The sequence below is a fragment of the Amblyraja radiata genome, chromosome 4 (genome assembly GCF_010909765.2).
Source record: "Amblyraja radiata isolate CabotCenter1 chromosome 4, sAmbRad1.1.pri, whole genome shotgun sequence".
Taxonomy (NCBI): domain Eukaryota; kingdom Metazoa; phylum Chordata; class Chondrichthyes; order Rajiformes; family Rajidae; genus Amblyraja; species Amblyraja radiata.
Genome location: NC_045959.1, coordinates 120,515,682 through 120,533,652, shown reverse-complemented (window position 1 = coordinate 120,533,652; position 17,971 = coordinate 120,515,682). Strand labels below are relative to the sequence as shown.

Genomic DNA, 17,971 nt, shown 5'->3' with positions numbered 1-17,971 from the left:
GGCCAGTTCATTGGCTATATTTAAGAGGGAGTTAGATGTGGCCCTTGTGGCTAAGGGGATCAGAGGGTATGGAGAGAAGGCAGGTACGGGATACTGAGTTGGATGATCAGCCATGATCATATTGAATGGCGGTGCAGGCTCGAAGGGCCGAATGGCCTACTCCTGCACCTAATTTCTATGTTTCTATGTTTCTTACTGTCTCCGACTACATTCTATTTTTGTCCTGCCCACTCCCCTGACATCAGTCTGAAGAAGGGTCTCGACCCGAAACGTTGCCCATTCCTTCTCTCCAGAGATGCTGCCTGTCCCGCTGAGTTACTCCAGCATTTTGTGTCGACGATAGATCAGCCATAATTGAATGGTGGAGTAGAATTGATGGGTCGAATGTCCTAATTCTACTCCTATTCCTTGTGACCTCAGGGAAAAACACCATTCCCAATAATGTATAGAGTCATACTGTGGCCCAACGTATACGTGCCGACCAAGATGCCGAGTCCAAAGTACAAATTCCACACTGAATGTTGAAATTGTCTTTAGAGTAATCACATAACCGTGCATATCTGGAGAACAGTAAGAAGTGAGGTGAATTTACCTGGCGATGTGGCGGTGAGTGAACATCTTGGTCAGGCTGCTGGGCAGGCAGAGGTCACCATTGTCAAAGTCAGCCTCCGCTCTGACGGCTGCAACAAGAGAGGAAAACCAGTGGTTTATAAATTCACAATCACAAGCCAGCACGTTGGAGGTGAAAGTGAACGCACTATGGGAACTACACTCCGAACGCTCTATGGGAACTACACTCCGAACGCACTATGGGAACTACACTCGCCCCCCTGCAGGAACTATACATCAGAAGGTGCAGATCCAGAGCCAACAAGATCACGGGGAGACCCCTTCCACCCCAGCAACGGACTGTTCCAGCTGTTACGGTCAGGCAAACGCCTCCGTCACCATGCTGTGAAAACGGAGAGGTTGAGAAGGAGTTTCTTTCCAGAGACCATTAGGACTGTAAACTCCTATCTCTCCAGGGACTAACTTACTGTACAAATTTACTGTTGTGTGGTGTCTTTTTAAAATTGCTGTTTTTTCTTTTTTTTCCTCCCACAAATATGTAATATGTGAATTTGTGATTCTGTTCCATTCTGTTTGTAGTTTTTTTTGCACAATTCGCGAGCATTGCCACTTTTCATTTCACTGCACATCTCGTATGTGTATGTGACGAATAGACTTGACTTGACTTGAAGCGTTCTGATGAAGGCACGGTGGCGCAGCGGTAGAGTTGCTGCCTTACAGCGCTTGCAGTACCGGAGACCCGGGTTCAATCCCGGCTACGGGTACTGCCTGTACGGAGTTTGTACGTTCTCCCTTTTCTCCGAGATCTTCGGTTTCCTCCCATACTCCAAAGACGTACCGGTTTGTAGGTAGACACAAAAAGCTGTAGTAACTCTGGAGGCAGCATGTCTGGAGAGAAGGAATGGGTGATGTTTCGGGTCGAGACCCTCCTTCAGACTGAGTCAGGGGAGAGGGAGACACAAGGGGGAAATGGAAGGGTAAGGTGCCTGTCCCGCTGAGTTACTCTAGCTTTTTGTGTCTATCTTCGGTTCGGCTCAGCCACAGATAGCAATGTGATAATGACCAGATAATTTGTTGTGGTGCTGTTGAGATGTTAAGGTTTCATGGTCAGTTTATTGTCACATGTATCAATTAAGGTACCGTGAAATTCAAATTACCAGGATAGACAACAGACAATAGGATACCAGGGGTTATTCAACCGTTACTACATCTCAAAACAGCACCTCTAGATTTTTACAACTAGATGAGAGGGCAGAAGGTGTCTTGTTTTCACATCTTCAAATATAAAAATGTGGCATTTCCTCAGCATTGTACTAGATGCTAACCCAGAGAAGTTGAGCTTGATTTCACAACTTTTAATACAGCTGACAAGAATATTAACAATCGACTATAGCTGACAGCCAATATCTTAGTGGGCACTGATAACATACTTTAAATAAAAACAATGTTAACAAAAGGTTGCAGGCCCATACATGTTGACTATACCTCTGTCCACAGATGTGTAGGAAGGAACTGCAGATGCTGGTTTACACCAAAGTTAGACGCAAAATGCTGGATTAACTCAGCATATCAGGCAGCATCTCTGGAGAGAAGGAATAGGTGATGTTTCAGGTCGACACCCTTCTTCAGAAGGGTGAAAGGTTCCGACATGAAACGTCACCTATCCATGTTCTCCACAGATGCTGCCTGACCTGCTGAGTTTTTCCATAGAGCAGGAACAGACCCTTCGGCCCACAATGTCTGTGCTGAACTAATCCCAACTGCCTGCACGTGATCCATATCCACCCATTCCCTGAACATCCATGCGTTTATCTAAAAGCCTCTTCAACCACTATCGTATCAGCCTGCATCAGCAGCAGCACATTGCAGATACCCACCAGTCAGTGTGTAAAGGATATGTCCAGCACATCTCCTTTAAACCTTGTCACATGATATCCTAAAGTTATGACCTGTTCAAGCCATGCCTGATCTATCAAAGTAAACATAAGGGGAAGACACAGAGTGCTGGAGTAATTCAGCGGGTCAGGCAGCATCTGTGGAGAACATGGATAGGTGACGTTTCACAGAGTGCTGGAGTAACTCAGTGGGTCAGGCAGCATATGTGGAGAACATGGATAGGTGACGTTTCACAGAGTGCTGGAGTAACTCAGTGGGTCAGGCAGCATCTGTGGAGAACATGGATAGGTGACGTTTCACAGAGTGCTGGAGTAACTCAGTGGGTCAGGCAGCATCTGTGGAGAACATGGATAGGTGACGTTTCACAGAGTGCTGGAGTAACTCAGCGGTTCAGGCAGCATCTGTGGAGAACATGGATAGGTGACGTTTCGGGTTTGGATGAAAAATGCACGTTCCAATGTTTAGAACACATAACAAAAGCAGACAGGCGTGGTGGATGGCAACAACCCTTCACCCTCGATAACTATCAGCACGGGGGTACCTCAAGGCTGTGTGCTCAGTCCCCTCTCTACTCACTCTATACCCATGACTGTGTAATTCCAACTTTCAACTAGTCGATGATGCTACCGCTGTGGATGAATGACAGGCAATGATGAGTCAGCGTATACTGGAGGTTACTCCCTTTATCCTGTAGATGGTTCGATTGTAAGCCCGTTGTGTCTTTCACTGACAGGTTCACTCGCTACAAAAGCTTCTCACTGTGCCTCGGTACATGTGACAATAAACTAAGCTACATCGGTATCCGTACGCTGTGGACAATAGACAATACGTGCAGGAGTAGGCCATTCGGCCCTTCGAGCCAGCACCGCCATTCAATGTGATCATGGCTGATCAGAATTCCACAGACTCACAACTCTGTTGACGGCTTGACTGTAATCATTTATGGTCTTTCCGCTGACTGGATAGCACGCAACACAAAAGCTTTTCACCGTACCTTGGGTACACGACACAATAAACTAAACTACAGCAAAGCTAAAACAGGGCACATTTTACACAAACCATGGATTAGAAGTGGGACTTTGCAAGCAACAGAAGAAGCATGGTTACACAACAACCTGTCTATGCCTGAGACTGAGGGAGTGCTATTTAATTACACAAGATGCAGTGTGTGCTTGACTGCAGTCATCAGTGACTAAGGTGTTGCAAAGCTGCCTCTCCGTCTGTTCACTTGCAAGTAAAAGCTTATGTCAAGTGAATTTTGCCATCATTTTACCACTAAGGCATTACAAAACTGACAGGATTCCACAGCGGCATAACGCACAGAGGGAACAAAGTCAAGACATTAAATTAGGTATCTGACCAGAACGTGCAACTGTGTCAATTAACCTGACTTTCCCATCTCACCTTCTACCTTCCCAACCCACCACTCAATGCTTACAGAGTTTCTGTCAGAGCTTCTAAGTCTGGAAGGATTTGTACTGTTTCCAAACTGTCTGAGTGTATAAATTTATTTTTCTGCCCCTTATTTGAAATCTCACATTTAATTTTCTATTCTTGCTTATTTCAAAGCACCAACACTGTTATGGACAATAGAAATAAAGGAACAGTACTAGGGGACATTTATAGAGGGCCAAATAATCTACAAAGCTGCACGTCTTTGGGGTGTGGGAAGAAACTGATTCCGGCAGATGCAGCCTCTTGAGTCTCCACTCTGAAAACTTGCGATACTCAATTGCAGCTCGCATCACAAAGATCGTTTAGTTTAGAAATACAGCATGGAAGCAGGCCATTCGGCCCACCAAGTCCTCGCCGACCACTGATCACCCACATTTTACCGTAAATTGGAGGACCAGCACCTCATATTTCGCTTGGGCAGTTTACACCCCAGTGGTATGAACATTGACTTCCTGGGCCTCCTCCATGGCCAGAGTGAGGCCCACTGTAAATTGGAGGAGCAGCACTTCATATTTCGCTTGGGCAGTTTACACCCCAGCGGTATGAACATTGACTTCTCCAATTTCAGGTAGTCCCTGCTTTCTCCTCCCCTTCCCAGCTCTCCCTCAGCCCACTGTCTCCACCTCTTCCTATCTTCTTCCCACCCCCCCCACCCTCACATCAGTCTGAAGAAGGGTCTCGACCCGAAACGTCGCCTATTTCCTTCGCTCCGTAGATGCTGCCTCACCCGCTGAGTTTCTCCAGCATTTTTGTCCCGTTCACACTAGTTCTGTTATCCCACTTTCTCGGGGCAGTATGTTGTGACAGACAGCCTGACACCTTGCATGTCATTTTAATATTACACTTATCCCATCCCCCTGGATATTCCGGATTAATAAATTAAGGTTTTGTCAACTAATTACAAATCAGGCTAATTACAAACCAATAACATTAGCCAACTCCGAAACACGAAGCACTGAGCATTGGGATCCAGACATCACGGACAACTGGCCTCAGTTCCCCGCTCACATCTGGCAGTGCTCTCTGTCTGAACCAGGGGCCATGGAGCGTTTTTATAAGTGGGGGGGCTGAGCGATCACTGATCACTCGCTTTGGGGGTACCTGGCGAGGGAGTGGAGCGACCGAGTGGGAGGAGGGTGTGGGAAGGGGGGTGTCCCCCCTCCCCCGGTAGGGTTTTTTTGAAATCTGATGTATTAAAATCATGTTTTAGTGCATTGTAGAAGTATGATTTCATACTTACCTTAAGAGGTAACTTAAGGTAAATTACCTTAAGAGATAACTTTTTAAGGAGTAACATTTCCACACAAAGGATGGTGGGTGTATGGAACAAGCTGCCAGAGGAGGTAGTTGAGGCAGGGACATGTAAACCAATACATGGATAGGATAGGTTTTTAGGGATACGGAGGTAGTGTAACTGGGACATGTTGGCGGGTGTGGGCAAGTTGCGCCGAAGGGCCTGTTTTCTCACTGTATCACTCTTTGACTACATTATACCTCCACCATGCATGAATGCTTCAAAATCAAGTGGTTGAGTTTTATTGCCATATACTCAAGCATAGAAACATAGAAAATAGGTGCAGGAATTGGCCATTCGGCCCTCCGAGCCAGCACTGCAATTCAATTTGATCATGGATGCTCATCTAAAATCAGTACCTCTTTCCTGTTTTTTCCCCACAACCCTTGATTTTGCGAGCCCCAAGAGCTAAATATAACTCTCTCTTGAAACCATCCGGTGAATTGGCCTCCACTGCCTTCTGTGGCAGAGAATTCCACAGATTCACAACTCTCTGCGTGAAGAAAGTGTGTCCTCATCTCAGTCCTAATTGGCCTACCCTTTAGTCTTAAACTGTGACCCCTGGTTCTGAACTCCCCCAACATTGGGATCATTTTTCCTGCAGTTAAAGTTCTGCAGCCTGATCCATGCTGGTCACCAGAGCAAATTCGGCAGAGACTCTAACGGCAGTGGCACAACGCCTCCGATGGCCCGGGACTCTTGCACTGAGGCTGCTCCATGGCCGGAGCTGCAGCGAGCGACTCGCCAGCCGGCAAACACTCGCCAGCCCGGCAAATACTCGCCAGCCCCAGCACCCCGTCCGCATCTGCCCACGCTGCTGCTTCTGCTTCCATCCCTCACTCAGTCCCGGCTCTCCAACATCCGCGGTCCCATGAGATTTTGAAATTCTCGTTGATCACAGAGCGTGCGAAATCTGTGATCACCGTGAGAGCCAAATAATTTGCCGAAATGCGTGAGTCTCACGCTCAGTGCGTGAGAGTTGGCAGCCCTGAATATATTCTATGCCTTTAATCCTACTACCAAAATGCATGACTCCACACTTTGCTACACTATATTCCACCTGCCTCTTCTCTGCCCACTCTCCCAACCAGTCCAAGTCCTTCTGCAGAGTCCCCGCTTTCTCTCCACCACCTGCCCTTCCACATATTTTCATATCATTCGCATATATTCCTGTTATTATAAACTGCTCTCCGAAATATATTCAATCTTCTGTGAGAAGGAGACAGAGTTTTACTTTCAGTTTTGATACATCCCTGAGGAGGCTGAATAAGCAATACGATGGAGGACACTGCACTAGAACTCATGAGAAATTAGAAACATTGGTTGAGTGAGCCAGGTTGTTAATTCATGAACAATAAAGTGGCCGTAAACCATGACATTGAGTCCACATTACGCAGCATATATGAAGCAAGTGTAACAGCAATTAGTTAATCAGGGAAAGGAAAAATGAATGATTTTAAAATAAAGACTACTCCCATGTGTTTGATCAGCCAAGTTCTAGAAACATAGAAAACAGGTGCAGGAGGAGGCCATTCGGCCCTTCGAGCCAGCACCGCCATTCATTGTGATCATGGCTGATCGTCCCCAATCAATAACCTGTGCCTGCCTTCTCCCCATATCCCTTGATTCCACCCGCCCCTAGAGCTCTATTTAACTCTCTCTTAAATCCATCCAGTGATTTGGCCTTCGCTGCCCTCTGTGGCAGGGAATTCCACAAATTCACAACTCTCTGGTGGCTCTTGTGACCTGTGGCTTTACATTTTATAGTTTTAGTTGGGAGATACAGTGCGGAAACAAGCCCTCCGGCCCACCGAGTCCGCGCCGACCAGCGATCTCCACACATTAACACTATCCTCCCCACACTAGGGACAATTTTTACATTTACACCAAGCCAATTAACCTACAACCCTGTGTTTCTTTGGAGTGTGGGGGGGGGGGGGGGGGAAACAGAAGATCTTGGAAAAACCCCACGCAGGTCATGCACAGACAAAAAAAGAAAGAAAAAAAACTTTTTCAGAGAGTTGTGTCTGTGGAATTCTCTGCCTCAGAAGGCGGTGGAGGCCGGTTCTCTGGATGCTTTCAAGAGAGTTGGATAGGGCTCTTAAAGATAGCGGACGGAGTCAGGGGTTATGGGGAGAAGGCAGGAACGGGGTACTGATTGTGGATGATCAGCCATGATCACAGTGATGGCTCGAATTGCTGGCTCGAAGGGCCGAATGACCTACACCTGCAACTATTGTCCATTGTCTATTGACAGGATGGAACCCGGGTCTCCGGCGCTGTGTGGCAGCAACTCTACCGCTGTGCCACCCAGCCGATAGTTGCTCACGGATATAATCCCAATCTCAGTCATGCTTAAGGAGCTGTATTAAAAGATGCTTCAGCATTCAGCGTCACTAGTTCTTCAACAGCAACAAGCAGAAAAAGCAACCTTGTAACTCATATCTCCAGCAAAACAAAGTGCTGGAGGAACTCAGAGGGTCAAGCAGCATCTGTGGAGGGTGAAGGAGGATTTGTACCCTTTCTTAGACCCCAACTAATAACTCCAAATTGATAAATGTTTCACATGCTCTGGGAAAGTATGGATAGTCACCACATGTCTGAAGACCTTTAGTTTAGTCATACAGAGTGGAAACAAGACGAACTACCCACACACGAGGGACAATTTACAGAAGCCAATTAACATGCAAAAATGTAAAGATACAGCATGGAAACAGGCCCTTCGGCCCACCAGGTCCACGCCAACCATCGATCACTCGTTCACATAAGTTCTGCATTATTCCACTTTCTCATCCACTCCCTACACAATTAACAGAGGACCAATGAACCTACAAACACACACGTCTTTGTGACGTGGGAGGAAACCAGAGCACCCGGAGGAAACTCACGTGGTCACAGAGAGAGCATGCAAACTCCACACAGACAGCACCTGAGGTCAGAACTTACAGCCATGATCAGATTGAATGGCAGTGCTGGCTCGAAGAGCCGAATGGCTTACTCCTGCACCTATTGTCTATTGACAGCACCCGTAGTCAGGATCAAACCTGGATCTCTGGTGCCGTGAGGCAGCAGCTCTACCCTGCTGCCCATTCCATTGCCATCTTTTCATGGAATAGGAATACTTTAATCACCATTCCAGCTTCTTGTGTTACATGTGAGAAAACATATTTGTTAAAGGCAACTGTTTAAGAAGGAACTGCAGATGCTGGAAAAATCAAAGGTAGATAAAAATGCTGGAGAAACTCAGCGGGTGAGGCAGCATCTATGGAGCGAAGGAATAGGTGACGTTTCGGGTCGAGGCCCTTCTTCAGACCCTTGTTAAAGGCAACTAGTGATTTTGTAAACACCCTGAGCATGACAAAGTGAAGAATTACAGAATACCCAATATAAAGACAGATTTTCAAAGAACACGGTTTTTAATGACATATGATGGAAGATGACCTGTCTCCCATGTACCTACATTACTTTAACATGCAAATTGTCTCCTGCGTTAAATGTCCCTACGTTAAATATATTTGTTATACCAAAAGACATCACAATTTTCATGCTTTCTGATGTCCCTGCAACAAATTCAAATCCAGAAGTCTAGAATCAATAATTAACGTGTGTTTCTCTGCACAAGGGCAGCCGCACAAGATCACCATATGGACTCTTACACACATGTCAACTCTCATCAACACGCACTCAACTTCAATTGAGAAAGTGTGAAAACTTATCGCAAGTATTACTACAGGGAGCACAAATGCATTTTTAAAAATTGCTTATAGCAATGATTACTTTTTGTGTTTCTGTTGCATTGAGAACAACAGTTGGCATATTACAGTGTTACAGAACGTTGTGAGACCATACTTGGAGTACTGTGTGTAGTTCTGTAGGTTAAATGGGATTAAGCTCGAGAGAATGTTAACATTTTAGAAGCATGTTGCCTGGACAGGAGGACCTACCATGTCATAAAACATTGGAGCAGAATTAGGCCATTCGGCCCATCGAGTCTGCTCTGCCATTTGATCGTGGCTGATCTATTTTTCGCTCTCATCCCCACTCTTTTACCTTCTCTCCATAACTTTTGACGCCCTTAACTAATCAAGAACCTCTCGATCTCTGTGTTAAGAATACCCAATGACTAGGTCATCACAGCAGTCAGTGGCAATGAATTCCAGAGATTCACCACCCTCTGGCCAAATAAATTGCCCTTCATCTGGCTTTGTATGTTATTGGAGAGACCAGATATGCTGGAACTGTTTTCCTCTGATCAAAGTCATTTGAGGGTAGACAGAAATGCTGGAGAAACTCAGTGGGGGTGAGGGAGCATCTGTGGAGCGAAGGAAATGGGCAACGTTTCAGGCCGAAACCCTTCTTCAAACGAGTTTCTCCAGCATTTTTGTCTACCTTCGATTTTCCAGCATCTGCAGTTCCTTCTTGAACAAAAGTCGTTTGAGGGATGACTTTATAAAGGTTTATATAATGGGGCTTAGATAGAATAAACAGTCAGTCTTTTTCCCAGATTAGGGAGTGTAAAACTAGAGTGGGCGGGTGAATGGGGAAAGATTGACAGGGAATTTGCAGGGCAAGTCTTTCCACACAGAGAGAGGGTGGTGGACAGATGGAACAAGTTACCAGAGGAGGTGGTAGAGGCAGGTATAATTACAATGAGAAACCTTTGTTACAGGTACATGGATAAGAAAAGTTCAGGGGAAAGTCTGTGGAATTCTCTGCCTCAAAGGGCGGTGGAGGCCGGTTCTCTGGATGCTTTCAAGAGAGAACTAGATAGGGCTCTTAAAGATAGCGGAGTCAGGGGATATGGGGAGAAGGCAGGAACGGGGTACTGATTGGGGATGATCAGCCATGATCACATTGAATGGTGGTGCTGGCTCGAAGGGCCGAATGCCCTACTCCTGCACCTATTGTCTATTGTCTATATTACGAGGCAAATGGAATGAGTTGAGACAGGAATCTTGGTTGGCACGGACGAGTCGTTCAGAGGGTCTGTTTCTGCACTGTGTGATTCCCAATATGATTTGTAAATGGAATTGCAATTGAGCTGGGTTCTTAAATGAAGGTACCTGATCTGACGGCACCCCTGGAACTTGTGCCTGCGGCTTTGACGGGTGTGGAACTGCTCCTGGCCAGCTTGTTGGCAGATACTCGGTACAACACTCCCCCGATGCAGCGCATGCCTTTGGTTTTCCATCGCTGCTGAAGGAACCTGTAATTGATGCTCAGTCTTGCTCGGTTCAGCTGGGGTGACCTGCAGGGAGAGAGAGGAGGGAACCTCATCAAATCAGCAATTGGATGGATCTATAGTGAAAAGCCAGTTCAAAATCAAACAATAGACAATAGGTGCAGGAGTAGGCCATTTGGCCCTTCAAGCCAGCACCGCCATTCAATGTGATCATGGCTGATCATCCCCAATCAGTACCCCGTTCCTGCCTTCTCCCCATATCCCCTGACTCCGCTATATTTAAGAGCCCTATCTAGCTCTCTCTTGAAAGCATCCAGAGAACCAGCATCCACCGCCCTCTGAGGCAGAGAATTCCACAGACTCACAACTCTCTGTGAGAAAAAGTGTTTCCTCATCTCCGTTCTAAATGGCTTACCCCTTATTCTTAAACTGTGGCCCCTGGTTCTGTTCTCCCCCAACACCGGGAACATGTTTCCTGCCTCTAGCGTGTCCAAATCCTTAATACTCTTATATGTTTTGTTTTCCATTGCCAGTGAGACCACATGCAAACTGGAGGGACAGCACCTCATATTCCCCCTGGGCTGCTTTCAATCTTCATGGTATGAAGATTGAAACAGAAACTTTTGGATAGGCAGACAAAAAATGTTGGAGTAACTCAGCGGGACAGGCGGCATCTCTGGAGAGAAGGAATGGGTGATGTTTCAGGTCAAGATCCTTCTTCAGACTGATGTCAGGGGAATGGGCGGGACAGAGATAGAATGTAGTCGGAGACAGTAAGACTGGTGGGAGAACTGGGAAGGGGGAGGGGATGGAGAGAGAGGGAAAGCAAGGGCTACTTGAAGTTAGAGAAGTCAATTTTCATACAGCTGGGGTGTAAGCTGCCCAAACGCAATATGAGACGCTATTCCTCCAATTTGTGCTGGGCCTCACTCTGACAATGGAGGAGGCCCAGGACAGAAAGGTCATTGTGGGAATGGGAGGGGAGTTGAAGTGCTGAGCAATCAGGAGATCAGGTAGGTCTAGGCAGACCGAGCGGAGGTGTTCAGCTAAATGATCGCCGAGCCTGCGCTTGGTCTCGCTGATATACAGGAGTCCACACCTGGAACTTTTGGATAGGCAGATGGATATGCAGGGAATGGAGTGACATAGATCACGTGCAGGCAGATAAGAGTTGGTCTTGGCTTCACATTTGACACAGACATTGTGGGCCGAAGGGCCTGTTACTGGCTGTACTGTTCTATGTTCAACATACTCCAAGATTTGATGGGGTGTTCCCTGCATTATAGTTTATGATTATAGTTCACTTGGTAGAAACTGTTCAATGCAAAAGTATAAAACTGGGATGCCATCAGCATCAGTAGAAGTATCTGGGGATCCTACTCCAGCGCTTGATCCAGGACTGGATAGAGTGGATGTGGAGAGGATGTTTCCACCGGTGGGAGAGTCTAGGACCACAGGTCACAGCCTCAGGATTAAAGGACGTTCCTTTAGGAAGGAGATGAGGAGAAATTCCTTGAGTCAGAGGGTGGTGAATCTGTGGAATTCTTGGCCACAGAAGGCTGTGGAGGCCAAGTCAAGGGATATTTTGAAGGCAGGGATAGATAGATTCTTGATTAGTACAGGTGTCAGGGGTCATGGGGAGAAGGCAGGAGAATGGGGTTAGGAGGGTGAGATAAATCAACCATGATTGAATGGCAGAGTAGACTTGATGTGCCTAATTCTGCTCCAATCACTTATGAACATGAGCACACGGCAGAATTGATGCGGCAGGTCAAGGAAATCCCACAGAGGTTCAGAGCAGGCCGGAAATGCCACTGTAAGAAAACAATATCGACTGAGCTGAATAGAGAGTGAAACTGAGAGGGAACAAAATATATTATTCACGCATTAATGCAACTAATGCACGACATTCTTCCCTTCCTGTATTACATATTAACGAATTTCCAAAGTTGCTGTTTGCACAAGAAAGCATAATGGATTATTCAGGTAGTGAAGTAATACTGCTGGTTTGCATAATAAGGAGAGAATAGTTGGATTGGTTGCAATGTGAAGTCAATTGAAGAGGTTCAGGATGCCTTTGTATAGAGAAAGATTTAATATATACAATAATTCAAGAGAGATATCTAAAAATGAACCACATCAATGAGGTAAAAACATAGAGATAGCGAGATGTGTCTACAAGGCAGAATTATGAGGGTAGATTCAACAAACTGTAAATGCTGGTATAAAATTGTAAAAAGTGCTGGAGTAATTCAGCGGGTCTGTCAGCAACTCAGGGGAAAATATTTGCCTGCACTTGATCCACACGTCTCTAAACCTGTCCCATTCATGTACCTGCTGCCTGTGCAGAACATGATGCCAAGTTAATCTGATCGCCACTACCTGCTAATGAACCATCTACCATTCCCCGCAGAGACAAGCACAAAGAACTCGAGTAACTCAGCGGGTCTGGCAGCATCTCTGAAGAAAAGGAATAGGTGACATTTCAGTTTGAAGAAAGGTTCCGACCCAAAACGTCACCTATCCATGTTCTCCACAGATGCTGCCTGACCCGCTGAGTTACTCCAGCACTCTGTGAAACGTCACCTATCCATGTTCTCCACAGTTGCTGTTACTCCACAGAGTTACTCCAGCGTTTTGTATCTATATAAAGATAATCACATCAGACTCAATTGCTTGTTCCATATACCTACTGTACTTCAGTGCAGTTTTGATCTCCCATTCAAAACCTGTTCACCTTCAAACAGTGTACCTTAGGCTGGCAAACCCAAATGAAATCCTGATAGCAATTAACAGTTGCAATGGAACGGATGCATTGAAAAACATACCCCGTACTGGATACATTTGTAGTGATGTTTGAGAGATCTGTGGTTGGCTCCGTGTCTTCAAGGTAAGCATGCCCTGGGCCTGCTTGACAAACACATAACGAGGAGGGCATTCTTCTCAACAGCTCATCAACTTTTATTCAAGTCAATGTCAAACTACTCAACGGAGTTGTCGCTTTAATTCGAGGAATGGGACTTTTAAGTGAACCTTTCATTTAAAAAAAAAGGATATGGAATAGAACTCATGAAATAATGGAAAGGACAAGGACTTTGAGTGTCCAGCTCTCAACACAATGGGCCATCATTTCCTTCCTGTGAATCGAGTCTTGCAATCTAAAAGGTTTAGTTAGCAAGGCATGTTTCTGTGGGGAATTTCATTAAAATGACAAAAAGGAAAGGTATTAAGTGCACATAATGAAGGCAGAAGTGTGTACACTGCCTTAAGACACTTCTCATGGTGCGGTATAATGGGAGGCATGAACTCCAACTTCAAATCCATTTCTAATTCATTTGAAAGACGGCAGCAAATTATCTGCCTTCAATGTGAAAGCACCAAACCAATTTCCTCAGAATAGAAGTGACAATACCACAGAATTTATCACCATAACCTTGACTCAGAGGTTGCGTGGCAAACCGAACCGTCGACACAAAGAGCAGTGAATAAAGGTCGGCGATAATAAACACTGGGTAAAAATGATTACAACATGGGCTGGAGCAAACAGATTGTCCAATGGCATCTTGTATCTATCACTGTGTAGTTTGCGGACAATAGCAGTGGAAGAGGATGAGTGGCGGACTTCAATTCATCGCAGCGCTGGAATCATTCATTGTACAAATAACCTCTCATGTCTTTTGACAAGTTAAGCCTTTTGAGCACTGCTTCTTTCCCTTGTGGCACCACATTCCAGCTACAGGCAGAGCAAACGCATCCTGAATGACAAAATAACCATCACACTGCAATTAAAACCAATGTTCATATCTTAACAAGAGCCTTCTCTGGTCTTGGTAGATATTTTGTGTAAACTATACCACGGGGAGTGCAGTGTCATGAGGGCAGTCAAAGTTGGGATACTGCTCATGAAGATTGGTTTAAAAAATTAAACAACCTACATTCAATAATGTAATAAAGGTAGACACAGAGTGCTGGAGTAACTCAGCGGGTCAGGCAGCATCTGTGGAGAACATAGATAGGTGACGTTTCACAGAGTGCTGGAGTAACTCAGCGGGTCAGGCAGCATCTGTGGAGAACATGGATAGGTGACGTTTCACAGAGTGCTGGAGTAACTCAGCGGGTCAGGCAGCATCTGTGGAGAACATGGATAGGTGACGTTTCACAGAGTGCTGGAGTAACTCAGCGGGTCAGGCAGCATCTGTGGAGAACATGGATAGGTGACGTTTCACAGAGTGCTGGAGTAACTCAGCGGGTCAGGCAGCATCTGTGGAGAACATGGATAGGTGACGTTTCACAGAGTGCTGGAGTAACTCAGCGGGTCAGGCAGCATCTGTGGAGAACATGGATAGGTGACGTTTCGCAGAGTGCTGGAGTAACTCAGCGGGTCAGGCAGCATCTGTGGAGAACATGGATAGGTGACGTTTCGCAGAGTGCTGGAGTAACTCAGCGGGTCAGGCAGCATCTGTGGAGAACATGGATAGGTGACGTTTCGCAGAATGCTGGAGTAACTCAGCGGGTCAGGCAGCATCTGTGGAGAACATGGATAGGTGACGTTTCACAGAGTGCTGGAGTAACTCAGCGGGTCAGGCAGCATCTCTGGAGGACATGGACAGGTGACGTTTCACAGAGTGCTGGAGTAACTCAGCGGGTCAGGCAGCATCTCTGGAGGACATGGACCGGTGATGCTTTGGGTCGGGACCTTTCTTCAGACTGGTTCAAGTGGGGATTGGGAAAAAAACTGGTAGAGAATGAGTTAAGGTGACGGGGAAAAGATTTAATAGGAATCTGAGTGGTGTCCTTTTCGCACAAAGGGTGGTGGGTGTATGGAACAAGCTGCCGGAGGAGGTAGTTGAGGCTGGGACTATCACAATGTTTAAGAAACAATTAGACAGGTATATGGCTAGGACAGGTTAAGAGGGATCTGGGCCAAACGCCGGACTAGTGTAGCTGTGATATGTTGGCTGGTGTGGGCAAGTTGGGCCGAAGGGCCTGTTTCCGCACTGTATCATGCTATGGCTCTATGACTATGAATCTAGGGAAGGGGTGAGACAAATCACGATCGGCAACAGATGACCTCAGGCAGGCATGTGCCGTGAGTAATTACTCAGGGGAGGCAGTCAGTCGGCTTTAAAAAAAAATTTAAACCCAAAAGAAATACATAGCTGCAAGTTGTCATGCTGGTTGAAGGGCTTTTGGTGGAAGGCGAGGGGTGAGGGGGGGAATTTAAAAATATCTGGTTGATTGAATTTTCATTATTCGATATTGATATTCATCCTAACCCATCTGTTTCTTTATGTTCTTATAAATGATCATCTACAAGAATCTTTCCAGGTGAGGCAGAGGTTCACCTGCACCTCCTCCAACCTCATCTATTGCATCCGCTGCTCGAGGTGTCAGCTGCTCTACATCGGTGAGACCAAGCGTAGGCTTGGCGATCGCTTCGCCCAACACCTCCGCTCAGTTCGCAATAACCAACCTGATCTCCCGGTGGCTCAGCACTTCAACTCCCCCTCCCATTCCGAATCCGACCTTTCTGTCCTGGGCCTCCTCCATGGCCAGAGTGAGGCCCACCACAAATTGGAGGAGCAGCACCTCATATTTCACTTGGGCAGTTTACACCCCAGCGGTATGAACATTGACTTCTACAATTTCAGATAGTTCCTGCTTTCTCCCTCTTCTCCCGCTCCCCTCCCCTTCCCAGCTGTCCCACAGCCCACAGTCTCCGCCTCTTCCTTTCTTCTTCCCGTTTCCCACCCCCACATCAGTCTGAAGAAGGGTCTCGACCCGAAACATCACCTATTTCCTTCGCTCCATAGATGCTGCCTCACCCGCTGAGTTTCTCCAGCATTTTTGTCTACCTTCGATTTTCCAGCATCTGCAGTTCCTTCTTAAACATCTAATCAAGAGTAAACCAATCACTCAGATTGTGGTTCACCTGCACCTCACACTTTATTCAACAGCCTTGGTTCCAAAACCCCTGTTCCCATTGCCCAACACAACAGCTGTGAACACATTGGTCGACACATCTAGTAAACCAGTCCAGGCAACTGTATTAAACACCGACATCCGGCGTTATCTGTGCGGAGTCTGCACTTTCTCCCTGGGTTTTCTCCGGGTGCACCATATGCTAAACACATTCAGCATTCATAAACTAACTGGCAATCGTAAACTGCCTCTGGTGTGTAGTTGAGGGGCAGACTCTCGGTGGAGTTGAAGGGAATGTGTGGAGAATTAAAAGTGGGATTAGTGTAAATGTTGCTTGCTTTCACAGAGCATGGTGGGTGTATGGAACAAGCTGGAGGTAGTTGAGGCAAGTACTACAAACAGCATTTAAAGGGCATTTTGGACAGATAATTGGTTAGGAATGGTTTAGAGGGATATGGGGCAAAAGTAGACAGGTGGGACTTGCGTAGATAGGGATAGATACAAAATGCTGGAGTAACTCAGCGGGACAGGCAGCATTGGCATCTTGGTCGGCATGGGCAAATTGGGTGGAAGGGCTGTATGACTCCATGACTCTCGAAATGTTTGATTTCTTCTTCTAAAACTTGGCAAACTGAATTCTCGATTCTTGAATGGTGGCAGCAAATTCGATGACTCTAACTGGCGTGGACATGGTGGGTGAGGGGCCTGTGTAGGTGTTCCAGGCCAAAGGTTTCCGTGGCTTCTACGACTTCCTTGAATCAGACACCAAGCTTAAGATCTGTGCAGTGTATGAGCACAGAGGCTGAGATGGCACTCTGGCATCAGCAAAGGAGATGTACCAAGATGTATCAGTGACTTTTCCACAGTTCAGGCAGAAGTTAGAGATCCAGATCAATTATTCCTCAAGAAAGTGGCAGAGAGAGTCTGTTGTCTAGACGCCCATTATAGAAGTGTGGTTCTTAAATAGACAGCACAATTGACATCCAGGTACAACAACAAGCTGTCGTGTCAACGGCCTGTCCCACTTGGCCGTCATTTGCACCTCATTTACGCGTCATATGTAAATTAGTTTGAAGCGACGTCGCGCGCAAATCACGCGTCATCATGCTGTCTGGTGCGCCTGACGTCATTAGAATACCCTGCGGCACACGGCGACGTAACCATGCGATACACGTGAGACATCAGGATGCCAGTGTGCGACGCCAATGTGTCAGCGTGCGTACCCAATGCGTCAGCGTGCGTTCGCGATACGTCACGCAGGTGGCGCGCAAGGATTTCGTGCAGCACAAAATGCTGGAGCGCCGCGCGATATCGCGTGCTACTCCACACTCCTCCACGCCTCTCCATGCGCCCGTCCCGCGCTGCCCACACGCTACCCGTGCGTCACAACGCGACGACCGCATTTTTGGAGGTCGCGTAAATGACGGCCAAGTGGGACAGGCCCTTTAACCTTCATTTGACGGTGTTTGCTGTATGAAGGTATGGGCATTATTGCAATTATAAGCTGCTTTTGTCAACCGATTCTTGAAGTTCAATGCACACTGTTGATCTTTTATACACAAGCAACAGGTGCAATTGAGGTTCAAACTGAATGCAAATGGAACACAATGCAAACTGATAAGATTGTTGGGCTTAAAACAGATCAAAGCACA

General features: G+C 46.5%; 1 protein-coding gene across 1 annotated transcript in view; it reads right to left on the bottom strand.

The window, feature by feature from the left end:
* Positions 1-17,971, bottom strand: part of zc3h3 (zinc finger CCCH-type containing 3) — a 178,997-nt gene that overhangs the window by 65,554 nt on the left and 95,472 nt on the right. Inside the window, exons 6-7 of the mRNA XM_033020431.1 lie at positions 10,279-10,463; positions 593-680 (exon numbers count right to left, since the gene is read on the bottom strand). Coding sequence (XP_032876322.1) covers positions 593-680; positions 10,279-10,463 — 273 coding nt within the window. The remainder of the gene's footprint in view (positions 1-592; positions 681-10,278; positions 10,464-17,971) is intronic.